Below are 24,699 nucleotides of genomic sequence, written 5' to 3'. Positions count from 1 at the left end.
GCAAAAAAAAAACGCAGATCGCCGCCATTACGCGTTAAAAAAAAAAAACAACAAAAATGACAAAAATCTTTCCCTTTGTTAGTAAACGCGATAACTTTTGCGCAAACCAATCAAAATACGCTTTTTGCGCTTTTTTTTTTTTACCAAACATATGTAGCATAAAAGAAATTGGCCGAAAATGTTAAAAAATTTTGATTTTTACATTTTTATTTGGGGGAATTTCATATAAAAAAATTTGAAAAATATTGTTATTTTTGCAAAATTGATGCTCTTTTTTTGTTTATAGCGCATGATCAAAAAATCGCACAGGTGATCAAATGCCACCAAAAGAAAGCTCTGTTTGTGGGAAAAAAAGGACGTTTGTTTAGGTACAGCATCGCACGACCGCGCAATTGTTTGTTAAAATCACGCAGTGCCGAATCGCAAAATACCCCATGGTCTTTCAGCAGCCAAATCCTCCAGGGCTTAAGTGGTTAAAGGAGAGGACAGTGTAATTCCACTTTAAGGTTCATTGGATTGTAGTTGTTAAACCCACTCGTATATTTTTGAATTCTAGCAGAAAACTAAACTACTTAAATTAAACCATAACAAATGGCAGAAGAACATACAGACTTTATGCAGATAGTGTCTCTCATCCTCCTGTAATAGTTGGATCTCTAAAATGAGCTTCTTGGTTCCCAGTTGAGTAGAAAATTTCTTTAACAAGCACCTTGTCTTCTAGTGTGGGCTGCATAGGAGTAAATGTGGGATTTAAAGAGGTTGTAAACTCGTTCAAAAATTTTTTTTTTTTTTACAACCTGCAAGAGAAAGACATAATGAGCTAGTATGCATCGCATACTAGCTCATTATGAAATACTTACCTTAGAACGAGCCCCCGCCGTGCCGCTCTCTTACCTGTATGACGAGCGACATGTTCAGTCGCCCGTCTTCCGGGATCACGGCATCCGGCCATCTGATTGGCCGGAGCCGCGGTGATGTCACTCCCGCGCATGCACGCGGGAGCCGACGGTCACGGCACGGGGCTCTGAAGGAACGGCACGATCAGCCGTTCCTTCAGAGCGCATGCGCCAGTGACGTCACTGGCTGCATTAAAGGTAAATATCTCCTAAACCGTACATGTTTAGGAGATATTTACAGTACCTATAGGTAAGCCTTATCATAGGCTTACCTATAGGTACAACTTCCTGAGGAGGGTTTACTTCCTCTTTAATAAGAGGAAACCAGAAATTTCATTCACAGCAGAGCATTGGCTGTGAACGTCTGCCCATGGCAAAGATCTACCTATCAGGAACATGTAGAGTAGTAAAGACTCAGCAGAGATCACTGCATCTAAAACAAAAAAAATAGTATAGTTTCACTTGAATGTGATAGAAGATTGTGTAAGCTAGTAGGTTTAGTAGGTATTATTTGTACTATTGGTTTTATCAGTGAATTTTGTGCTTTCAGAAGTTCAGAATGGGAAAACCACAAGCAACGGACTTGGCCTCCACAGTAATGGTTTGCGTGTCAGTGATGCTAAGACCGTGGTGGGGTAGGAGCATCTCTTATGAAACATTTTTTTGTATTCAGTCTCTTTTGTCTAAAGTGAAAGTCAAGGCACTGCAATAAATTAATTGTACAGTGGTGGAATCTCCACCACAGCATTAAAAATCTTCATAAAAATAGAACCCAAAAACTCTATTATGGAGATGCAGCCTAAGAGGAGGGAATCACTGCGGAAGTTGGGTTTGATAATATGTGACCTAATGTGGAGAGATTTTTTTCTGTTATTCCAGTGGCATGGCACTGAGAGGAACTAGCTTATCAATTAGCTGCTGCAGGCTGAGGGAAAGGGGTAGAGATGCTAATGTCATTGGAAGTCACTTCCTTCAGTGCACACTACAAGGTGTTGTGGCATTGGACATGATAGGCCTGCTTATGACTATATGAGTTTTTTACTTGGTGAAAAGCAGCTGCAATTCATTTAAATATTAATATTATAACTAAAATTATTCATATAGCATTTCACAACAAACAATTTTTGCACTTTAATTTAGCGCGGGTTTTAATTATTTAAATTCCATGATAGGACTGCTGCCATTTTAATTTGATGCCACCACTACAGTCCATAGGAAGTGTGTAATGCTTGCAAAAGGTGACTCACAAATGCCAAACAACCATCCAGTGTCCTAAAAACCATTTTAACTGAGTAAAAAAAAAGTCAGTCACATACACTATATATTTTATAAGGAAAGGATAAAAACGCATAGGAACATGTTTTGTAAAGCAGTGAATGCGACTTTATCTGTTATTTACTGCAGGGAAATCTTCCTGGTGCATGTTTTTTTTTTTTTAATGACCTTGATTGATTCACCTGCAGTAAAAGTTTGGTAAATGTCATATCCATTGCTTTATAAACATGCCTCCTAAAAAAGAAACAAGAATGCTAAAAAGAAAAAAACTGGCCACGGTTAACTCCTATTTGTGAGCAGAGCCTGGTTTAGCATATAAATATATTTTCTCTGTTCATTGAGGGACACAGCTTGACGATAATAGACGTTATGTTGCCTCCTAAAGGAGAAATGGACACTGGGCACATAGAAAACTGAGGACCAAGCCCCCTTATAGCTATAACACCTACCACCTTACACCTGTTCAGTAATGGCTCGTTTCAACTGAGCTTTCTGGTTTGGTTCGGTACGGTACGCCAGGGGTTCCCAAACTTTTCAGACCGCGACCCCCAATATTAGATTGCTGACGACCCGCGACCCCGACCCCTCCCCCTCCCCCTCGTATGTAAGATTTGCGATTTGGTTACATACTGACAGAGCTAAAACAAAAAGGAACACAATCTCTAAGCCAGGCTATTTTATTAACAAATTATGGACAAAAACAAATACATCCATAACTGTGAAATGCTTACAGACAGAATACGAACAAGCTGCCGACCAGAAATGAAGTATTTTAAGTTGTTTCCACTGTTGATAGGAAAATGCGAGTGATGGCAGCGGCGCCTCTATCCATGTCATATAGTGCGCGCTCCACTCCGCACAAACACTTGGATATGCGCTTCATAAAAGCTAACATTTATCTGGTTAACGTTAGAGTGAGCGGCCTCTTTCTTTAAACAAATTTGTTTAGGCTTTACAATAAATATTGTTTATGGGCTAATTAATGCCACAATAATTTGTTTATTTTATTGGCTAATTGTATTTTTCATTTTTGTTTTGCACTGAATACCATTGAATATTTTCATTGAATGCATTAAATATTTGCCGTGCACCGCTATGCCAGAAAAACGTTAAGAGCCACCTATTTTTTTTATAATAAAGGGTTTCTATTTCCTATTTACGCGAAATCTACAGACGCAAACAGACAAAGTGTAATAAAATAAAGACCTAAATGTGTATTTCGGACTTTTTTTTTCACCACAGTCTGAAAGAAGACATGTTATTGAAGACAAATATCCAAAAATCTCAAAATTGACCAGTAAGAAAAAAAACAATGTTTTTGCCTGCCGTGTCTCGCATTAACTCGCATTAAAAATAATAAAAAAAAGTTTCTGTAAATCATCTCGCGACCCCCCGCTCCCCACTCCGCGACCCCCCGGGGGGGTCGCGACCCCCACTTTGGGAACCACTGCGGTACGCTATTTATGCCGTTTCCATTATGAATGGTACCCTAATTCCGAACCGTACCGTACCACTTTTTTGGGACCCTTTCGTTGGGGTACCAAGCACATTAGTACGGTACCAACAGGGTGGAGCTACACTCTGCAGAACTTTGATTGGTTGAAAGAGAATCCTCTATCACAGCTTTCCTGCTACACCACGCCTATCATGAAAGGGTACTATTGGCAGTGGAAACGCAATGTGTACCGTTCCGAACCGTACCGTACTGAACCGAACCGTACCGTACCACTCAGTGGAAACGAGGCATTAGTGTCGTTAGGTGAATAGATGTTTCCTTCCTTTTAGCTATATTTTTTGCTTGAATTGGCAATTTTTTTTCTACTATCAACAGCTACTAGATTCAGGCCAGATATTGGAAATCCTAAAAGTCTCTTCACTTAGTTATCGAGCGCAGCTTTTACAAGTTCTTTAGGTATACTGGTCTCTCACTGCAATGGTTCTGTAGTCAGCAATAAGAATCCATCTGTGTTTTAATTCACACAGAACTGCGCTATTCGAGTCAAGCCAGTATTTCTGGGAATTCCTTGGAGAGTTAGTGTGACCAGAGCTGTGGCAGTTTTATCTATCACCCATGTCTGAAGACTCACTTATGAGTGTCTAAAGCAGGTGTCTTGCTTTGTCAAATTTTATTAGTCTTTGTGTGTTTTTTTTCTTTGTGGGTTGTCTTTACTTATTTACATTTTGACAGAACTGTGACACCGTTTTTTCCTTTCTCATCCACTGTGCAACACAGGATTTTGGAAAAAGTTGAGTTATACTGCCAATAAGAGTTTGGCATACTGGCAAACAGAAAAATTGTAATCCAGTCTTGTATAATCTCTTTTCTACCCAGCATGCTCCAGTTTTTTGCTAGTGTTCTAGAAGATTGGATACCTTTTCTTCACTCTGCTGAAAAAATTCAAATTGTTACTAGCCTTTCTTGCTTGGACTTTTTTCCTGCAACACTTCAGTCAAGATTTCTTGTTACCTCGCTGCTTGAGCTGGGTCTACATAGCAGCCTTACAGATACACATTTCCTCAGAAATAAAGACTGTACATGGACCCTGCTGGACTGAACATACAAGGCTTGCCTACAATGCAACTTTCAAGCACTGGCTCTACAGTAGGATGCTTTTCGCACTTTTCTGAACTGCATTAGCTGCAAAGTGTTTATCCTTGAGTAATGCTCAAGTTCCTTAAGGTGTTTGGTACCCCTCAGCATCCCTTTTCTGTAGAGAAACTCTTGCTTTTTCCTACCCCCACAGGGACCTGGGTTACCAGTGGGTGGGGCTGTTCAGCTAAAACGCTCGCTAAAAAAATCGACACCATGTATGTCTTTGGACTTTCAGGTAACTCTAGGGGGAATTTTCTTCTTTTTCCCCATAAAGTGTCTGTAGGGCATTGAGAGAACACACTCTCATTTTGGTTTTCTCTTCTCTCATGGACATTCTTTTTTAGAGCCCCAACACCCTCCCATTCCCATTGCTGGGGGCCTGGGTTTGAAAATTAGTTCTATGGACCGAGATGTCTCTAGTATGCCTAGTTAGCCTCTTCAGAGTCAGTATCTTTTCCATAGCTCTGGGGGACTTCACTTTCTGGGGTGTCCCATACCTGGGGACTCAGTCTGATTCACCAGAACAGGAAGTTCTTGCTTCATTGGGAGGGGATCCTTTTTGTAAGTCAGTTTTTTTAGTTGAAATAGCCTAGAACATCAACTAGGTTGCGGGCCCTTTACCTCTGGGAAAGTTTGGGAGTCCTCCCTGTGTCAGGACAAGTGGCTTAGTCCCTACTTCCTTAGAGACAATGTATTGGCATCAGGAGGAAAAGTTTGTGCACCTAGATGCACCTTCTCTACTGCATGGCAGGCAGACATTATTGGAGGGCCCCAGTGCCCTCCTTGATTCCCTCTATGATTGCCAGTGGGCAGAACACTTTGGGTTCCTGCTGAAGGTACCCTGTGTTTGTGATAGAGTATTTCCTTTGGCCTTTGTGGGACCTGATCACCTGCAAGAGGCTTCCTCTGCTATGGCTGATCCGTAGAACAGTGTGCTGTGCTCCCGGTTAGGCAGAATCTGTAGAGTTTATCTCAAGGTGGTAATGTGAATGGGTTTTGCTCCTTTTGTTCTTCTGCGCCAATCTGAGATTGCAGTACCCATGTCCCTTTTGTGCACCCCCTTCTTTAGTCAGGCTTATGCAGGAGGGTTGGTACTCTTTCCAACCCTGAGTTTTCCACCTGTCTCGAGCCAGTTAGCTGAGATTTTATGCTATGATATTTCTAGCTTCCTTGATATTTTGTTTGTAAGATTGTTGCCTAGCCAGGCAATATCTTTTTTATTTTTTTATTTATTTATTTTTTTCTTTAATCATGGAACCTTAATTTCATGAATCCTAAAAGTTAGAAGTACAAGACTTGGGACTTCACACGTAGACTGGTTATCTGTTGTGGACTTTTTTATTTATTTATTTATTTTTTTTTTAGTCAAGGGGCCCCTTTAGCACCTGTTCTTGCCCCTTTTGTCTCAATTCCTTTTTTTTTTTTTTTTTACTGAATTATGTTGTTGGTCTATATCTTCCTTATCTGCTAGTTATGTTGTTCCACCTCTTTTGTTCGGTTTTGGGGCTCACAGCCTTCTGGTTAAGATGGCGTCATTTCCGGGAGCCTGCGTTCCATTTGCGGCTTCCGGTGTAACCAAGTCTTTGACCAGCTTCCTGTGACGTCACCTCCGGACCGGTGGACGGCCGGATTGTGCGCTGGAGACGCTGCGATACGGATTGCAGCTTACCTATGTGTAAGTCATTATGTATTTTGTGCAATAAATTGTTTGGCTATTTACAGTGGCGCCTGTTCTTTTCTTTCTTCTGGTTAAGATACAGGTTCCCTTCAGGTGGAGCGTTCCACTTTAGCAGTGATCCCTTCTGTCCCGGTCGAGCAACAGATTGATTCTCTTTGTCTTTCAGTTGGTCATTAGTGGCTTTCCCTGTCTTGCAAGGGGATTCTTTTTCACCTGCTTCAGATTTGGACTTTGGTCCCTCTGGTAGTTCTGAGTTGCTGACAATTCCCTGTCTCTTATGGGCCTATCATTGACTATTATCCACTGGAAGTTGTATTGGTTTTGGGCGTTCCAACTATTTCTCAGATCCTGTTTCCCTCAATGGATGATCAAGAAAATAAAATGTTTGGATTACCATAAAATCTATTTCTTGGAGTTTATTGAGGGATATAGGTCTTACCTCTGTGTGTGATTTGCTCTTGCCTGTGATACTGCACTAGGTGGCAGTATAGCTTGACTGTTTCTGAATTCCGGTGGCCTTCAATGGACACAGATATAAATTTTACAAGAAAAAACAAGATTGTATTTTCATTTTATCATGTCCTATTGGAAGCAGGGCACTGTTTATGCCTAAATTACTATTTTCAGTTTAGGGCTATATGTTTTTACTGTGCCTTGGCAGCTGGGCCAAACCCCTATTTGAATTTTCCACCACTGTTAGGGACCGAGGTCGGGACTCAATGGCACAGCAAAAGTGAGCAAGCTTGAATGCACACATTAGTATCTCTCCATTTCAGTATTTATTTACCCTTCCCTTCTACCAGGGTTAATGGAGTGATACTTGGCCTCGAACTCTGGTTTCTAAGCATCCATGGCAAACCAAAAGGTCCAAGCCTGCAGTTAAATCGGTCACAACATGAAAGTCATGTGGTAAGGGCGATTAGGGTTTTCCTTTCGCCCAATACTTCTTTGAGATTTGAACCTGGGACCTCTGCTGTGTCTGGCAATGACTCTGTTTGCTGAGCCATCTGGAATGCTGGACAGTTCCCTGGACAATTCTGTGAATGATCCTGTCTTGAATCTTGTTTGTCTTTAACCTTGAACTCTTTGCTCCTCTTAAGAACTTCCTGATTTAAGCCACATCTCTGCACTTCCTGTTTGCCAGATTATTGTGCGCCCTCCACACAATATCTAGCTTTTGTCTCTCCTGCTGCCATCAGTATCTTCGCTACCATTCATTACCGACCTTTGCCTTGTTCCTCAACTGCGCTTCTGCTTAATCCTAACTTGCAACAATTCATTACCAATCTTTTGCTTGTTTCCTGACTACGCTTCTGCTTAATCCCTACCTGCTATATCTGCTACTGGACCCCGGCCTGCTCACCTCCTGGTGGGGCAATCCTGAGGGTGTGATCTTTTACTAACGCAAAGCAAAACCCATCTCCACCATTAGGAGCTCTGGTGAATACCAGTTAATACTTAGACCCTGCACCTCAAGTTACCCATTGGTATCAGCCAGGGTGACCTGCTTGTATACTCGGCCCGCTTGTCGTGGGTGCTGTTCCACTGCTATAGCTACTGGCCTCCGAGACTTACTTCAGGCTCTATCTATCTATCTATCTATCTATCTATCTATCTATCTATCTATCTATCTATCTATCAGAAAAAAACTTTTAAGGTACCAGAAAGAGTCATAGAGTGCATACAGTATAATAAAAGTAGTAGGTTTTTATTTAAAAATAGTCATGAAATAGTACATAATTGAGCCCGAGACAACAAGACTCACACTTAGTAAAACACTACATTAGCATGTTCATATTCCCCATGTTGCTTGTCTATTATTCTGAATAATAAGGACACCGGTGTGTCTTCTAAAAGTCCATTATAGCAAAATCGCAACATTTTTGGAGAATCAATTTCACGCGTCTGGTGATTTCCAACTTCTTCAGAATTTAATGTTGGGTACACAATCTAAAGTATAAAATTCAAAAAGATACTATGAATATCAATAAAGAAACTATGAATAATTACAAATATCATATTACAGATTGAGAAATTCCAAGTTCTAGGACAGGTGCAATTCAAAAATAATCAAGATTTGTAGCAGAGGAGAGAAATCCTGAAAGGCAGAAAAACAGAATCTGCTTTCATCTCGGAAAGGAGAGTGAAATATAAAAACATGCAACTGAACATGAAAAAAAGAGTGCTGACAAGTGTACAAAAGAATACTAGTTAAGTAAAACACGACAAACATCTGGAGTGGTGACCTTTTCTTCAGTTGCAGTGCTGCTGGTAAAAAGACACTTGACATGCTGCGAAGCTTAGCAGGTGCTTTCACAGAACAACATACGCTCTGTACCCCCAGTCCACCCTTTATATAGGCCAAGACTCTTGTTAATGGTGGCTAAGTATACTGTATATTGGGACTGAAAGTACTTAATCACAATTTCTTCACATATGCTAAAATACTGGAATTATATCATGTGCAACTTCTTGTTGTTTTGTGTCCATGGGCTCAGGCATGGGGCTCATCATGTGTAAGTAGTAAAATGAAATATAAACTGTTACTTAAAAAAATATTTATGCTGAGCAATAAGGTAAGGCACGCTGGTTAGAAGTTAAGCTTGCAACAGATAAAAAAAATGCCTTGACATAAACTCTCTGATTTAATTTCCTATCTGCATCCAATACTGTGCCATTATATTTACCTATATCTTTTTTCTGCCTACATATTTAATTTATATATTAACAAATGTCAATTTATTTGTGATGTTTGTTCTACTGTCCGTACTTAGGACAACAAATGAGCTGCCGCCACATCTAGAAAAGGTGAAGCAAAAGGCCAATGACGCATTTGCACGACAACAGTGGAGCCAAGCAATTGAGTTGTATAGCCAAGCCATGCAGAGGGCTCCTCGTAGTGCTATGTTATTTGGAAATCGGGCAGCGGCATATATGAAGCGTAAGTGGTAAGTACAAAACATTCTTGTCTTCTCCGAATAGTATGTTTGGATACAGTGCTTTTTCTCATACTTCTTCCGCTCTGCTGTTAGGGATGGAGATCACTATGATGCTCTGAGAGACTGCCTTCAAGCATTAGCGCTGAACCCAGCCCATCTCAAAGCTCACTTTCGACTAGCCCGCTGCTTATTCGAGCTCCGCTATGTGTCTGAAGCACTGGATTGTTTGGAGGAGTTCAAAGTCAAGTTCCCCGAGCAGGCACAAAGCAGTGCATGTGATGCACTTGACAGGGATATCAGGGTTGCCTTATTCTCCAAAAATGACAACCGTAAGCATTATTTTCGTATGTCCTTTATTATGTCTTATTTTTTTTAAAACTATATAGCATTAATGACTTCGTTTACATTGTTTCAGCGTTCTACTTTTGTAGAACGCGTTTTTTTATTTTTGTTTTCATAAGAATTTTATTGAGGGAAAAAAGGGGGTATATGATTACATGGACCCGAAGGCCTAAAAGTATACAAAAGTGTAGGAACAGTCAACAATACTAACCATATATAAGAACAAAGTACAATATGAAGGTAAGTAGATACCATTGGATTGCAAAAAGAGGACAAATGTTGCACCTCTGTGGTCAGGAAACCTTTGGCCGTCAGGGAGGACAGAACCAAGTGGGAACTATAAAAGATGTGAATTGAGCTGGAGTCTTGAGACCAGAAAGAATGGGTGGAAATAAGTCTAAAGGTTAGTGAAGTAATCATTTACAAATGGGAAGCATTATTTATGGATAAAGGCACCTAAAAGGCTGAATGTCCTGCTGGCAGCCTTGGTTGGGACCGGTGGGTTGACTAGAAAGGAAATGGGCAGGGGGAAAGGGAGAAGGGAAGAGCGGAGGGAAAAAAAAAGTGGTAGGCGAGAAAGAGTGGGAGAGATAGAGAAGATGGAACGCATTTTTATTTCGCTAAACTTGTTTGTTAAAGTATATCAGATTCTACTTGGGCAGCCACAGGTGCCGGTGAACATATTAAAGATCTTGTACCCAAGCCTCACGTAACTTCCTTTAAATCAAGACTATTGAATGGAGCACCTTCTTGTGATAAAACAAAGCATTCCTCTCATTTTAAAGTTAAAGGATAACTGTACTTGAAAGTAAAATTACAGTTCTTTTTGCCTATTTCCTCCACTCCAGAAGTATATTTAGCTTAATCAGGTGACTGCAGCCTGCAGTAATTCTCAGGGATTCCGGGGGGGTAGGCAAAAAAGATAACTGTACTTTCTGTAAACGCTCAGTAATCCTTTACGATAAGTAAGGTTTCCTTATCACACTTTTTTCTTACGGTGGCTTCCGTACTTATTCCATCCTTTTGAACCTATTCACATTTTGTAGCATTTCAACATTTAATAAGGCTAAATGTATTTGTTTTTTCCCCATTTAATTCATACAACATATGTAAGACTTCGTAGGTGCAAAATATTTTTATTGTGATACAAAAGGTAAAAATAGTGGATGTGTTGTTGCATTGGTGTTTTAAGCCCAAGTCATAACTTGGTAGAGCCACCTTTGGCTCCAATTACAGCTGTGAGTCTTTTGAGGTAAGGGTCTGCCAGCTTTGCAAATCTGGAACCTGCAACTTTGCCCATTCTTGGTAAATTGTATTAGAGCCTCTTACACATGGGCCAGATCCAGTTTGGCTTAGCAGGGGATCTGACCCCCCCCCCCCCATTCAGAAATCACATGAAGCTGTAGTATCAGCTTCTATCAATGGAAAGGAGGGGCATTCCTGATGAGTAAAAATGACCTATTTACCCTCGTCACACCAGAAGATTACAGTGATGGGGATGGGGCAGCATCGATGAAAAAGGATTTCAAGGCTTATTGCTTTTACAGTCCACAATTCCTGCTTTGCAGTTTTTTACTGGGGCTGCTGCTGCAGTGTAGCTGATATCTAAGCAGTTGAGAGAGTAAGAACACAGAGCTGCTGGTTGCTCGCTTACAAATGTCTAAATGTAATACAATAACAAATAGATTAAGGCTTGGTTCACACTGGGGTGACTTGTCAGGCCACTTAGTTGCCCGACAAGTCCCGCTCCATTAGGTGCAATGGAACCGTTCTAATCGCTCCGACTTAGAAAAAGGTTCCTGCAATACTTGGGGGCGACCCCAGAGCGGCTGGCATTGACTATTAAACAAGTAGTTTTTAAGCCGTGCTGTACGGGGTGGCTTCAGAGTCGGGCGACTTTGAAGATGCCCCAGTGTGAACCGAGCCTGACAGGCAAGTGTGTAAAATTTTATGCCATGTCCAGAATTATTTTAGGGTAAACGCGGAAATAATAACTGAAAATATGTTTTAGGCTGTAGCGCTTCATATTGAAAAATTCAACAGGGTGAATATTCATGCAGGCTCTTTTATATTGAAATCCATGTTTATTTTACCTTTTTGCTTTTTATTGTATTCCTTTTTTTTTATTATTCTTTCCCAGACCTTTTATTTGTTTTTAGCTCTAACCCTTTCTCTTTATCATTCAATCATTTGTCCTGTTTCTTCCACAGAAGACGATAAAAAAGGAGGCTCTGTCCGCCTCCGCTCAGGGGGCAGGAAGGATTCCCTGTCTGAGGATGAACTGCTGCTTAGAGAACGAAGCCTGGACTATAAGCACAGATACTGTGGCCATTGTAATACTACTACAGACATTAAGGAAGCCAGCTTCATGGGAAGGTAACTCAGTTACCAGTCTTGTAGAGTAATGACTGGGAAAAAATGCTTGCTTGTGCTATATGGAACAGTACACAAACTGCTGATAGAACATGCCATAATACCTTAAGTTGCTCAAATTATTTATCATAGTTACTGCAGTTTATAGTCATGTGTTTAGGTTGTAGTTTAGGGAAACGTAAACTTAGATTTTTTAGCATTTCATGTCACTCCCAAGGGTTTTGCCATATCCCCAGGTTGTTTTTGGTTCTGCACCAAAAAAATTTAAAGTTTAACTTGATGTATTACACATTTTTTGGACATTTAGGGCTTTTATTTTTGGATAGGAAAACTCATTGTCTTGTTGGCAGGAATGGCAATGTTTACATAATTAGGGAATCCCCAGATATTTACCACAAAATTAATTCAACAAAGTCTTCTAACTAAAAAGGTATCACATAATTGCAGTTTATAGGAAATAGAGAAATGGTAAAGCTCAAATCCTATTATTTAGGAGAACTTTTTTCCTTTTTCAGCCCTGAATTTTATTATGCAGAAAAAAAAAAATGTTTGCATAAACCAGTATTATAACTTTGAGATAAAATTAAAGAAACTCAACTTTTGTTGAGAAAAAAACGTCCCCTCTGGGTGATCTATGGGGATTGCAAGGATTTTAGCAAACATTTCAGATTCCTACCTTTTGTTATTCTGAAGAAATCCCTGTGTGTTTCTCTGTGCCCTGTACTGAGTGAGTCTAATAGGAGTGGTTTCATAATTATCAATCGGCTGCTGCACCTGAAGAGAATTGCAGGGTCTGCAGCCCTTTATACATGATTTTCTATTGGGAGTATCTCACCAAAAATGACATTTTTGTTGTAGGTTATGCCTGAAATCTCATCTGTATCTTAGTGCAGATTTCTGAGAAAATCAGTGAGCCAATCACACAAGCAGGAAATGACATCTGGGGGCATTCTGTGTACAGAACACCTCCAGGTAGCCATGTTGTACTGCATTTTACAGAAAATGACAGCGTTGCAGATTGAGAAGGAATGTTTATTTTTAATAACATTCAATTACAATATGACTTGTGTCGCATTTGTATGCAATATAAGTCTGTTCTGCTTTTTCATAGATTGGTTAATTCAATTGTTTATCTTTAGATCTTTCCTTTCTTTTTCTTAATGGATCAGGGTAAGTGGGACCTGATCTTGCTCCAGTGTGCACTTCTGCTACAATAGATCACCTGGAACTCAAATGATTAACACTGGTGTGAATGTTTATTACTGCTTCTGATATTATGTGTTTTGTTGGTTTACTATTATCCCATCATTGGAGACTTTTCTTGTTTTGCAGCAATGCTCAGTACATAGTGAGTGGATCAGATGATGGGTCGTTCTTCATCTGGGAAAAGGAGACTTGTGCCCTGATTAGGGTTTTGCAAGGAGATGAGTCCATAGTTAATTGTCTACAGCCACACCCAAGTTACTGTTTCCTAGCAACAAGCGGCATTGACCCTGTTGTGCGACTATGGAGCCCACAACCTGAGGTGGGTAAAACCTATGCTATAGAGAGATTTATTTTTGAACGTGCAGTGAAATGTGGTAGATTGCACATATAAATAATTTAGAAAAGATTATAATTCTTATTTATTTCAAAAAGGTTGAACTTTTTTTTTTGGTTACTTTCCCCACTATTTGAGATTATAATTTGCTTAAACAAACTGAGCTCAGCTTGCCACCCATTTGAGGTGTTAAAAAAAAAATTGGAATGCAATATTAGTCTCATGCCTCACCAAGAGCTAGTGGAAACATTACTGCAAGCATGGGTCAGGCATTCCGTACTGTAAAAAATGCAATTATTTTCTATTGTGGAGCAATAAAAAGATAATTTCCTAGTATCCATATGTAATATGCAGATATTCAAATATTCCTATTATCCGTCTTCAAGTATGGACTTGCAACTTGGAAATTTACCATGAAAAGCATGATCCAACTTAAAGAGGCTATAATATATATATATATATATATATATATATATATATATATATATATATATATATATATATAAACGAGCGGATTGATATCTGCCTTCCCCAGGACACAGCATTGACTACTGCACACTTCACCTGTATTTTAAATGGTATTTATAAAATGCAGTGTGAAGTAGTGATGCACTGATACCACTTTTTTTAGCAATGAGTACAAGTACCAATACTAAGTACTCCCTGATCACAATTACCGACGCCTACTTCCCAGGTCCCCACTTACCCCCCCCCCTTGCACTCCTGTTCTCCACTGTACCACCCTGAATGACTGTCTTCCCTCTTCCTACACACCTGTTTTTTTGTCACTGCTGCCCCTCCCCACACACAAACCTTTTCCCCACTCTACCTCCTACATACCTGTTCTTCACTGTGTCCCCCCCAGCACGTAGGTTCCCCACTGTACTACTTACTGCTCTACTGCTTAAGATCTATGTTCGACATGCTGCCATACTGCCTGTTCTTCTTCCACTAGCTGGGAGGAGGTGGCCTCCGCTGAATAAGAGCAGCGCTGCTGCCTTTCCTCCTGCAATAGATCTGACAGTCTGGGAGGAGGTGGAGGGATGGTGATATCAAGGACAAACAGGACTTCCAAGCACCTGCTTTGCAGGTTCCCTTCTTCATGCCACACATCTGGCAGCTGGCTTCTCTTTGTCCCAGCTTTCTCCTCTCGTGCTGCACTGCAGGCTGGGGATGGAGCGGAGACCTAGAAGGAGAGAGCTCTGATCCTAAAGGGAGCCCTAGCAGCAGCTGCCCCTGGTTTTAATCACATTTATCTGTCAGTGGTAAAGCCCGCTGAAAGATGAATAAGTCATTAGTTGTTAATGACGCGGTGGCCCCGCTCCTAACCGATGATTGCTGCATTCTTTTGTGTACATTTCTGTTGTCAGCGGTTTTAAGTATCGGTGCATTTGCACGAGTACCGATACTCGTACAAATGCTTAGTATTGGCACCGATATTGGTATGGGTGTGAAGCCTAAATTGTCCATGAGAATGTCCTTGTAAATGAATCAATGATCAGAAAAGAGCTTAGTTACATTTGTGGGATCAGTCTCCTACTTATGATACTTTTTTTCCCATTTTTAAGGCATACTTATTCATTTTGCCCAACCTTCCCCTTTTACTGATGGATACTTACTTCAAAAATATTCTAGTGTCCTCCACTAATTGTTTACATCTTAATTAATTGATCTTCATTACACTGGTGGTGCATGCCTATTAGCATTTTAAAGAGTTCTATTGGACCATTTCTTGAAACAGGTGCTGTTGGTGCCCTACAACAACACTTCATCTTTATTGCTGGGTGGAATTCTCCTTTAAGTGCACAAAGAATTTTTGCTGTTAATACTTTTTTTTTCATATAATACTGTCCACATTACAAACTCAACTGTTTTTCTGTTTGCAGAGTGAAGGCCCTGACAAGCGAGTGGTGCAGGATATGGAGAGTGCCTGCCAAGCTAACCAGCGGAGAATGAATGCTGACCCACTGGAAGTAATGCTTCTGAACATGGGGTACAGAATTACAGGACTCAGTGGAGGGGGCCCAGCATCTGGTAGTGGGGGATCAGACGATGAGGATTCTGCTGAAGGACAAGTGCAATGTCGGCCCAGCTAACCCTAACAGGACAAAGTGTGTAGGATATAGGGTGGATACCCTTTATTTAGAAAGGCTTGACCATATTTTAATGGCCACTCATCTTGCTTTCAAAGCAGTCTGTGCAGAGCAACGTACCTCATAATGTCTAGGATAAAGACCATGGAAGCTTAGAACTCACTGCTTCCACGTCACCACTGGATCAAATGACTTGACCAATGACTAGGCATCTGCTCAAAATCCAGAATAAATTGGACACCCAATAGTGCACACCTTATTTTCTGGGGTTTGGAATTTAATAGGTGTGAACATAATAGAATGGATACTACTCAGTTGCAATAGTATCAACATGTCCAACCTTGGAAATTTCTGGATGCCGACTAGTTTCTTGATTGGTGAATAGACTTTCCGGCATGAAAAGTGAAACTAGGATTGTTTTAGACAACTGCATAAACTGAGAAAATAGCTGTGGCCAGACTAATGTACCTCACACATGATTATAGAATATGTGAGAAGTGAGGTGATTTTATGATGGCCTCAAAACAAATAAGGGCGGTTGTGTGGATATGTGCTTTTGTGATGCTATTTAAGTGTTTTCTTTTTCAAAATTTTACAGTCTGGAAGGGAGATCTCTAGATGGCATTTCCAAAGTTAGCCAATATGAAGGCCTCTTTTAATGTTCCAGAATATGTAATGGACCCATCTAGTTGGTTTAAGAAATTAAGTTTGAAGAGTGCCTGCTGTGACTGATTAATGAGCCCTAACTGAATAAAGAGGTTGGTGCACACAGTACCAAATTCTCACCCTGTTCATTTAACAGGAAAAAGCTGTCCTAGACCTGTGATTGACGCCAGTCAATTTGTATTTGATGTACATCTACAAATAAAAACTTTATTTCTGAGCAGAAGTTATAGGTTTTGTAAATTATACTATTGTTTGTTATATTGTCTTCTTATAAATTTTTTTATCTCTTCTAGTAGAATTTGAACAAAAGTCTGTATGCCAGAATACACTTCTCCCTTAAAAGTATTCCATCACCAGTGAGATCTGCAATCCAGCATACACATCTCACTTACATAGTTACATAGTAGGTGAGGTTGAATAAAAACAATAGTCCATCCAGTTCAACCTGTGTAGGTGTGTGTGGCTGTAATCATCTCACATACCCCTGAATGTTCTGATCCTTGAGATGTACATCTAAGAGTCTTTTCTCTATCGCTCATTGACAGACGTAGTCTTCTTGATTCTCAAGAGCTGGGTTATGTTGTCTCCGCAGGAGTAGGACTAGGCAGAATGACAAAACGTTCTGGCTCCACCCTAGGGGGCAGTCCCTGAGGGTATATCCTCCCTCTCTCTGCTACAGGGAATCAGTTTTTTTTCTGTCTAGTCAGGAGTAAGGACCTAAGTTCCTTGCTGGGATCTTTTGGTCCTGGCAAGACTTTTTTTCTTTAAGAAAAAGACATTTTTTAGGTAGTTTTCTCCAGTGTTTTTTTCCTGTGAGATCTTCAAGCAAAAATGCCGGACTGGGCGACACTTGTGGTCACCCCAGCCGGCCTACGAGCGCGTGCAGACCAGGCATTGCGCTTGGTCGGCCGCGACATATTCAAGTAAGTATGCGGGGCCGGGCGACGGGCTGGATGTGAGATCCAGTGGTCACCCCGGTTTCTGCCTAAAAGCGCGTGCAGACCAGTGCGCTGAGTCGGCCGCGACGGAGTCCCAGTAAAGGGACTGACTTTGCGAGTTAAAAGCTCGCTTGGACGCCAGGACCAGAGAGTCGAGGCGTCCACAAACCCCCACCTCGGTGGAGAGGGTATTATGAAGAGAGGGTGCCTGTCGGTTCGGTATGGTGAGTAAAACGTTCCCTTTTTTCCTCATTTATGAGGCAGTATATATTATGGGCCCCTCCATATATGGTCAGTATATATCTGACACTTACAAGTCCCCCTTGTAATACAGCATGTGTTTGTGGGAAGTGGACTTGGTTCAAGAGCTAACACTCTACCCAGCAGACTGTAACATTACAGCAAACATAGGAGGTATAATCCTACCTTATGTGCAGTGTATCTCTGTAGATCCATATGTCACCTCTCAGCAGAGTGCAGGTGGATGTGCTGGGAAGACGATATCGGCGGTCCGCCGCCATTTTGCCGTAGACCGAATGCATGTATGTCCTCAGGTCACGCCGGCCGCCATGTTTTTGGAGTCTTATGTCTCTTCTATGGGGGCGGCCATGTTTTGTGAGCCCAGCTTCCTCGTGGAGGGCTGGGAACGCCGGAAGGCGTACACAGGGGGCGGAGCCACGCCTTCTGCCCGGGAAAAAGCAAACAGCTCCTTCCAGTCTGTGTAAGACAGACGCTGGCTACAGTTTGTTGGAAACTGCACTGCATCGGTTGGTGAGCCTTGGGGGGTCCCTCTCTCTCTCTCTGGGATCGAGAAGCAGGTACTCTGAGGGGCGCTATTGCGCTAGGGGGAGACACAAAAAAAAAAAAAAAAAAAAAGTTTTTTTGTTTATTGCTGGCAAAAGTGTCCTGTATTAACATGGACCCTGCCACTCATGTATCTCCTCCGGATCCCCTCGAGGGGTCTGCGGGATCCTCCAGCACCCCATTGACAATTGAATCTTTGTCAGCCATTATGGAAACTTTTGTGTCCCGGGTGGAAGTGGCTTGTCAGGGACAGGGCGCAAGAAAGCGACCCCCGCCTAACCCCTTATTATCTGAAACCTCGGATTCAGACTCTGAGCCTATTTCTGCAGTTGCAGGTACTTCATCTGGTATTGGTGTCTCGGGTCCTGTCTCTTCAGACAGTGAGGAGGATGTTTCGGCATCTGCCATAGCCCGAGAGGAAGCGTTGGTAAACGCACTCATTGTATCTGTTCAAGAGACTTTAAGGTTACAGGGTATTCCATCAGAAATAGCTGAAACTGAGATCCCTTTTGGGACTAAAAAGCGCATCAAAGTGGCAAAGGTTTCTCCATTGCCCAAATGTTTTGGCAATCCAATCGATGAAGAATGGCGTCTGCCAAAACGCACTTTTAATATTTCCAAACGCATTGACAGGCGTTATCCGTTTGAGGAAACCCTTATTAAGAAATGGACAGAACCACCTGTGGTGGATTCACCAATTGCTAGATTGAATAAAGCCACGGTTATTCCTTTAGAAGACGCTCCGTCTTTCAAAGATCCAGTGGATCGCAAGATAGAAGCTATGTCTCGCACCATGTTTTCCTTGATTGGATCAGCTTTCAGGCCAATAATTGCTATTGGTCTGGTTTCGCAGGCTGTAACTGAATGGACCAAGTGGTTACGCCGGGACTTAGAAGAAGTCCCTCAGGCGGTATCAGATTTGTTGGAACAAATGATACAGGGGTTACAGTTTGTATGTGATGCGGCGTTAGACGCCACTCCATTAATGGCGCGAGCATCAGTCTCAGCAGTGGTTCTCAGGCGTACACTGTGGCTAAAAGGTTGGATAGCCGACCAAGGTTCCAAAAAAGCATTGGCTAATATCCCCTTTTCAGGAGAACGTCTATTTGGAGCCAACTTAGATGAGATCATTAAGGATCTCACCGGTGGAAAAAGCACCTTTTTACCGCAAAATTTTAAAGGTAGAGGAACTCGTCAAAGACGAGGGCCTTCTTTTTCTGCTCACAAGAGGTTTTTTCGTCCAGCGGGTGAAAAAACTAAGTCCTCCAAGGTTCCTACAGGAGGCGTCAGGGGTCGTTGGTCGGGCAAGCAAAAGCCCGCCCCCTCCAGACCTGAAGATAAACCATCCAAAGCCTGAAGGTGCGCCCCCACCCATAACTGGGGTGGGGGGACGTCTTCGCCGGTTCCCGGATCCATGGCTTTCCAGAATCCCGGACAAATGGGTTTGCGAAGTCATAAAGTCAGGGTACAAGATCGAGTTTCGATCTCTCCCACCGGCGCGATTCTTCCCTTCCAATATCCGACTATCTCCGGATCGTCTAGAAGATCTGCGGAGAGCAGTCACAGATCTACTACAACAAGGAGTGGTAGTCCACGTTCCTTGGACAGAACGGTTTCAAGGGTTTTATTCAAACCTGTTTACAATACCCAGGAAAGAGGGCAAAGTGCGTCCAATTCTGGACTTAAGAGCACTCAATTCTTTCGTCAACATAAGAAGATTCAGAATGGAGTCCATTCGCACGGTAGCAGCCTTCCTGCATCCAGGGGATGTCCTAGCGTCCATAGACATCAAGGACGCCTATCTTCACATTCCCATTTTCGCAGGACATCAGCGTTTTCTACGCTTTTCCGTAGAGGAGAACCACTATCAGTTTGTGGCGTTACCTTTCGGTCTCGCCACGGCTCCGCGGGTCTTCACAAAAGTGTTGGCCCCAATGTTGGCACTTCTGCGCCAGAGAGGTATATCGATTCTAGGTTACCTAGACGGTCTTCTTCTTCATGCAGAGTCTCCTCAGACCTTGCTACAAAACATAGAAATTACTATGATTTCTTTACAGGAATTCGGGTGGCTGGTGAACCAGCAAAAGTCTTTTCTGGTTCCCACCCAGAGGCTCGAATATCTGGGTCTAATTCTAGACACAGTCAGGACAAGAGTGTTTCTTCCGGTAGGGAAACTTCGAAAGATTCAATCAGCAGTCCAGTTGTTACTGTCCAACAGCTGGTCTTCCCTTCGGACTTGCATGAGGGTTCTGGGGTTGATGGTGGCTTCATTCGAAGCAGTCCCATTTGCCCAGTCCCATACCCGAATTCTTCAGCAAGAGATTCTCCTCAGATGGAATCGGAATCCGGAATCCCTGGACAATCAGATACGATTGAGCAAACAGACCAGAGAGTCTCTGGTTTGGTGGCTTCGGTCTCCAATGCTCAGCCAGGGAAAGTCATTTCTGCCAATATATTGGACGATAGTGACCACGGATGCCAGTCTATCCGGATGGGGAGGAATTCTCGGTCAATTATCTGCCCAGGGACTTTGGTCCCCGGAAGAATCCAGATTACCGATAAATGTATTGGAACTGAGAGCGATCAGACTTTGTCTGATTCACTGGACCGAGCAGCTCCAGGGCAGCCCGGTTCGGATCCAGTCGGACAATGCCACGGCCGTGGCTTATGTCAATCACCAGGGGGGCACCAAGAGTGTCCGAGCGGCCAAAGAAGTGGCTTGCATTCTTCGCTGGGCGGAACGATTTGTTCCAGCAATCTCTGCGGTGTTCATTCCGGGGGTGGAGAATTGGCAGGCAGATTATCTCAGCCGTCAGACCCTGGATCAGGGGGAATGGTCCCTCCATCCAGACGTTTTCCACCAGTTGTGCCTACGGTGGGGCACCCTGGATGTGGATCTGTTGGCATCACGATTCAACAGGAAAGTTCAGAGATTCGTGGCTCGCTCCCGCGATCCTCTAGCAGAAACCGCAGACGCACTGATCGCCCCGTGGGGGCAATACCAGCTAATATATGCCTTCCCTCCTCTCGCGTTACTGCCAAGACTTCTTCGCAGGGTAGAGGAGGAAGGAATCCCAGTAATCCTGGTAGCTCCGGACTGGCCTCGTCGAGCTTGGTACGCCGACATGGTCAGACTGGTGGCGGACGTCCCGTGGAGACTTCCTCTCAGAGAGGATCTACTGTCTCAGGGACCGATCTTCCATCCTGCTTTACGATCGCTGGCTTTAACGGCCTGGCTATTGAGACCCAGGTGCTGAAGGACAAAGGTTTGTCAGCTTCAGTTATTCCTACTCTAGTTGAAGCAAGGAAAGCGACTTCCAGAAAGATTTATCATCGCACATGGAAGTCCTACATTGCATGGTGTGAACCTTTGGGGTTCCGTCCTCGGTCTTATTCGATTAGTCGAATATTGGCTTTTCTGCAACAAGGGGTTGAGCAGAAACTGGCCTTGAGTACTATCAAGGGTCAGGTCTCAGCATTAGCCATCTTCTTTCAGAAGCCTTTGGCTACTCATTCCTTGGTGCGGAATTTCATCCAGGGGGTGCGACATCTGGCTCCGCCAGTGCACGCGCCGTTACCCCCCTGGGATCTTAATTTAGTGTTGTCGGTTCTTCAGAAACCTCCCTTTGAAGATATTAGGGAGATTCCTCTACCCACGTTGTCCCAGAAGGTGGCCTTCTTGGTGGCTATTACTTCTGCACGCAGGGTGTCAGAACTGGCCGCATTATCTTGTCGTTCACCATATCTGGTGGTTCATAGAGATAAGGTGGTTCTTCGTCCGAATCCATCCTTCCTACCAAAAGTAGTTTCAGAATTTCATCTGAATGAAGAAATTGTATTACCTTCCCTGTGTCCTAAGCCCAGTCATCCTCGGGAGTTTGCTTTACACTCCTTGGATGTGGTCCGGGCGATCAGGGTATACTTGAAAACGACAGACTCGTTTCGCAAGACGGATTCACTTTTTGTGATCCCGGATGGACCCAAAAAGGGGTTGCCTGCATCTGCCGCGACTATTTCCAAATGGATCAGACAGACGGTGGTACAGACTTATTCTATTAAGGGTCGGGAGCCCCCGTTCCCTGTTAAGGCGCACTCCACTCGGGCACTTAGTGCGTCATGGGCCTTTCGCCATCAGGCGTCAGTGGTCCAGGTGTGCAAGGCGGCTACCTGGTCGTCGGTGCATACCTTCTCTAAACATTATAAAGTTGATGTAATGGCATCGTCTGATGCCTCATTTGGCCGCAAGGTTTTGCAGGCCGCAATTTGAGGAGACCAGTGGTCTACCTCGAGGGTTTTTTCCGTTGGAAAATTTTTCTTTAGTCTCATTCTTTGTTTATAATGAGCCTTTAAAACTTCTAGTTTGGCACCGGTTGGGCCTACTAGATTGGATTTGATTTTGTCAATCCCACCCCTCATTTGTGGCACTGCTTCTGGATGTCCCAGCTCTTGAGAATCAAGAAGACTACGTCTGTCAATGAGCGATAGAGAAAAATGGATTTTTGTAAGAACTTACCGTAAAATCCTTTTCTCTTAAGCTCATTGACAGACGTAGTACCCGCCCCTCTATCATTGAGTTGGGTTGGGTTAATTTCTCTGTACTGCTTTAAACAGAACTGATTCCCTGTAGCAGAGAGAGGGAGGATATACCCTCAGGGACTGCCCCCTAGGGTGGAGCCAGAACGTTTTGTCATTCTGCCTAGTCCTACTCCTGCGGAGACAACATAACCCAGCTCTTGAGAATCAAGAAGACTACGTCTGTCAATGAGCTTAAGAGAAAAGGATTTTACGGTAAGTTCTTACAAAAATCCATTTTTGAAAGCCACCATACTTCCCGCAGAAACCACCTCTTGTGGTAGAGAATTCCACAATCTTGTAGCCCTAACAGTAAAGAACCCCCCACGTTGCCTGAGGTTAAAACGCTTCTCCTTTAATCGCATTGTATGCCCTCGAGTCCTCATGCAATCCCTTCGACTGAATAGCTGTTTTTCTATGCCGAGATCACCATTGAGATATTTATAAATTGCTATCATGTCCCCTCTCAGGCGTCTCTTCTCCAGGGAGAATAAATCAAGCGATTGCAGACGCTCTTCATAATTAAGGTCCTCCAATCCCCTAATCAGTTTAGTTGCCCTTCTCTGGACTCTCTCCAGCTCCAACACATCCCTCCTGAGGACTGGCGACCAGAACTGGACAGAATACTCCAGATGCGGTCGGACCAGAGTTTTATAAAGTGGAAGGATTATAGTCTTATCTCTGGAATACATCCCTTTCTTTATGCATGCTAATATTCTGCCGGCTTTGGCAGCTGCCGCTTGACATTACATGCTATTGCCTAATCTATCATCAACCAAGACTCCCAGATCTTTCTCCATTTTTGATTCCCCAAAGGGATCCCCCCTAATGTGTATTGTGCTTTTATGTTTTTAGTCCCCAAGTGCAAATACTTGATAGTATTAACCACTTTACCACCGGAGGATTTTCCTGCTTTACGTCCAGGCCACTTTTTGCAACTTGGCACTGTGCGACTTTAACTAACAATTTCGCGGTCATGCAATGCTGTACCCAAACAAAATTTACGTCCTTTTTTTCCCACAAACAGAGCTTTCTTTTGATGGTATTTGGTCATCTCGGCGCTTTTCATTTTTTTGCGATATTAATAAAAAAAAGCGAAAATTTTGCAAAAGAATTGACATTTTCTACTTTGACAGTTAAAAAATATCCAATATATTCAATTTTTGTCATATATTTAGGCCAAAATGTATTTAGCTACATGTCTTTGACAAAAAAATTCTCAATGAGCTTTTTTTTAACCGCTTTAAGACCGGAAGATTTTACCCCATTCCTGACCAGGCCATATTTTGCGATTCGGCACTGCGTTACTTTAACGGACAATTGCGGGGTCGTGCGACGCTGTATACAAATTTAATTTATGTCCTTTTTTCCCCCACAAACAGAGCTTTTTTCGGTGGCATTTGATCACCTGTGCGATTTTTACTTTTTGCGCTATAAACAAAAAAAGAGCGACAATTTTGAAAAAATAACAATATTTTTCACATTTTTTTATATGAAATCCCCCCCCCCCCCCCCCCCAAAAAAAATCTAAATTTTTTAACATTTTAGGCCAATTTGTTTTCTGCTACATATTTGTGGTAAAAAAAATCGCAATAAGCATATTTTGATTGGTTTGCGCAAAAGTTATCGCAGCTACTAACTACGGGAAAGATTTATGTAATTTTTATTGTTTTTTTTTTTTTTTACTAGTAATGGCAGCGATCTGCGTTTTTTTTTTTTTTTTTTTTTTTTTTTTGGGACTGCGACATTGCGGCAGACTGATCGGACCCCTAACTGACATTTTTGACACTTTTGGGGGTACCAGTGACATCACTACAGTAATCAGTGCTATAAATATGCACTTTTACTGTAATAATGACACTGGCAGGGAAGGGGTTAACTTTATTGGTGATCAAGGGGTTAAATGTATGCCTGGTGCTTACTGACGTGTGTGGGGGGAGCTGATTGTGTGACACAGGCACAGATCGCAGGTACAGCTATGCTGAATCCT

General features: G+C 42.5%; 1 protein-coding gene across 4 annotated transcripts in view; it reads left to right on the top strand.

The window, feature by feature from the left end:
• Positions 1–16,612, top strand: part of WDTC1 (WD and tetratricopeptide repeats 1) — a 78,228-nt gene extending 61,616 nt beyond the window's left edge. For all 4 annotated transcript variants that reach the window (XM_082247059.1, XM_082247062.1, XM_082247060.1 and 1 more), the window contains exons 11-16: positions 1,447–1,531; positions 9,217–9,390; positions 9,475–9,710; positions 11,934–12,099; positions 13,429–13,621; positions 15,523–16,612. In XM_082247059.1, coding sequence (XP_082103185.1) covers positions 1,447–1,531; positions 9,217–9,390; positions 9,475–9,710; positions 11,934–12,099; positions 13,429–13,621; positions 15,523–15,732 — 1,064 coding nt within the window. In that variant the 3' untranslated portion in view covers positions 15,733–16,612. The remainder of the gene's footprint in view (positions 1–1,446; positions 1,532–9,216; positions 9,391–9,474; positions 9,711–11,933; positions 12,100–13,428; positions 13,622–15,522) is intronic.
• The last annotated feature ends 8,087 nt before the right edge of the window (positions 16,613–24,699 follow it).

This window comes from Pelophylax lessonae (assembly GCF_965119305.1).
Source record: "Pelophylax lessonae genome assembly, chromosome: 2".
Taxonomy (NCBI): Eukaryota; Metazoa; Chordata; class Amphibia; order Anura; family Ranidae; genus Pelophylax; species Pelophylax lessonae.
The sequence above is the reverse complement of the archived record's forward strand: the minus strand, read 5'-3'. Positions and strand labels throughout refer to the sequence as shown.